We start from the raw sequence: 2,500 nt of genomic DNA, 5'->3' as shown, positions 1-2,500 counted from the left end.
TTTGTCCCTCTCTATCGGCTTCCCCGCAAATGCACACACACGCACGCATGCACGCACGCACGCACGCACGCACACACGCACACACATACTATGTGGTGTGTCTTGTTCATGTTGAGGGCCAGATTGAGGTCCCAGTTGTGTGTGAATGTTTAATTAAGTCCCTGGGATCCTTCTGAATATTACATTAAAGGATAAGAGAAATGATCTCCATGTTTCTGAGTTTCATGTGCTGTGTGTGTGTGTGCGTATGTGTGTGCGTGTGTGTATGTGTGCGTGTGTGCGTGCATGTGTGTGTGAGAGAGACTGTGAGTGTGTGTACAAGTGTGTGTGTGTGTGTGTGTGTGTGTGTGTGTGTGTGTGTGTGTGTGTGCGTGTGCGTGCGTGCGTGCGTGCATGCATGTGTGTGTGAGAGAGAGTGTGAGTGTGTGTACGAGTGTGTGTGTGTGAGTGTGTGTGTGTGTGTGTGTGTGTGTGTGTGTGTGTGTGTGTGTGTGTGTGTGTGTGTGTGTGTGTGTGTGTGTGTGCTCTACATGTTTAATAATGCACAAAGCCAAGGCCTTACACTAGCCACAAGTTGAGATAAGCTGCTTCCTTTAAAGATTAGCAGGAGTCCCACCAGGATGTAATGACTGCTGCGTTCTCTGCTGCGTGTGTGCGTGCGCCCGTGTGTGTGTATGTGTGTGTGTGTGTGTGTGTGTGTGTGTGTGTGTGCATGTGCGTGCGTGTGTGTGTGTGTGTGTGTGTGTGTGTGTGTGTGTGTGTGTGTGTGTGTGTGTGTGTGTGTGTGTGTGTGTGTGTTTGTGTGTGTGTGTGTGTTCCTGCGTGTGTGTGTTCCTGCGTGTGTGCGTGTGTCTGTGTGTGTGTATGATGATTAATGTCATTAATACTTTCACTGACAACTTTTCCCCTCTCTCTTCTCCCGCTTTCACTCTATCCTTCTCCGGGTCATTGCTCCAATACCAGGCTCAGGTAAGACATTTCTTTCCGACTGTGATAATACTATTAAATTATTTGTGATTATGTTGGGATTCGTGTGCTGTGGACCTTATTATTGAAAGTCAGTGTCAAAGATCATCGAAAGAGTTTAGTTGCGAACAACCAACTTGACTTTTTTTAACTTCTGCTTAAAGTCTTTTGAAAATGTGACCTGAGTGGATGAGAAAATTCACATTTAAATCTTGTATATTTGTGCGACCCCCACCACCGTATTCCAAAAACTAAAAAAAATGTTTGTCCCTTAATATTGCTTTATAGAATGATGTCATGTTATGAAAGCATGTATTCAAGGTTTTCTTCAAACAGTCCCTTCATTCTTCAACTCCTGCACGAACACTGTTGCCTCTAGGGGTCCCAAGTCCAAATTTGGATACCACTTGTGTAACATGTGTAGAATGATTTATGTATGATGATGATGATGATGATGTGTATAACATGTATGTATATGTTTTTGCAGGTGTATGAGGTGGTGCCCTGTCTGAGTGACTGTGGGCAGTATGTGTGGGTGGCTGAGCCCTGGAGCGTCTGGAAGGTCAGCAGCGTGGACCTGAAGGAAAACTGTGGAGAGGGCGTGCAGACGCGCAAAGTCCGGTAGGAAGCCTGTCACACTCTTAAATTTCTTAATTTACTGTATTTATGCATGTTTGTTTGTTTGTTTGATTGATTGATTGATTGATTGATTGATTGATTGATTGATTGATTGATTGATTGATTGATTGATTGATTGATTGATTGATTGACTGATTGATTTAAGGCCCAATAAAGGTTGTTAGCTGTGGATATTACATTTGTCCAAAATGCTGAGTTGACATGACAAGGGTTTACTTTCCCACACAATACTTTCCAAAATTGCAGTTCAACACACAATTGTTTTTAATTAAACGAAATAATGAAAATTACTCAATTTTCTGAAAATGACAATACATTATCTGTGATAACAGTACATGATGGCTATAGATGAATTCTGCTTTAAAGACCAAAAAAAAGAAAAAAGCTTATATGCAGTGAAAGCGAAAATAGCCATCAAGTCTGAGGCTATATTTGGAAGAAATATTTGTGAGTCTCTCATCAGGAAATGCCTTCAGGTTGCAACACAATTAGCCTTTGAGCCGTTGAGTGCACCTTCTTCCTTTTTCATCAGCTCTAACAGCATTTCAGAGCACTTCTGAATCCAAAACTTGATTACACTGGCAACACATTATACAGTAGGAGGATTCAACAATGGATTTTATTGAGATTCGAAACAGCCAGATTTTGGTGTTGGTTTGCGTGGTTGCATTGAAAAGAATGGACCCGAACGATGGCAGAGCAGCGCTCTGAACTGTGTTAGAGCCGGTGTGCGGTGGACTTTATCCATTTACAGTTCATCAGAGTGTTCTTTCTAATCCTTTCATAGTAATCAATTCAGCCGCACAGCGCCTGCTGGTGATCTTTTTATTCAACCATTTTAATCAGTTGAATCGGGAAGGGACTTTTAGAATCCATCTTTATCCATTTATGCGAG

At 42.3% G+C, this 2,500-nt stretch overlaps 1 protein-coding gene across 1 annotated transcript in view; it reads left to right on the top strand.

Annotated features, from left to right (window-relative positions):
• The window catches only part of thsd7aa (thrombospondin, type I, domain containing 7Aa), a 158,078-nt gene that overhangs the window by 115,801 nt on the left and 39,777 nt on the right, over positions 1-2,500 (top strand). The window contains exons 17-18 of the mRNA XM_063186152.1: positions 964-969; positions 1,454-1,587. Coding sequence (XP_063042222.1) covers positions 964-969; positions 1,454-1,587 — 140 coding nt within the window. The remainder of the gene's footprint in view (positions 1-963; positions 970-1,453; positions 1,588-2,500) is intronic.

Source organism: Engraulis encrasicolus, chromosome 20 (genome assembly GCF_034702125.1).
Source record: "Engraulis encrasicolus isolate BLACKSEA-1 chromosome 20, IST_EnEncr_1.0, whole genome shotgun sequence".
NCBI lineage: Eukaryota > Metazoa > Chordata > Actinopteri > Clupeiformes > Engraulidae > Engraulis > Engraulis encrasicolus.
This window is presented reverse-complemented; position numbering and strand designations above follow the sequence as displayed.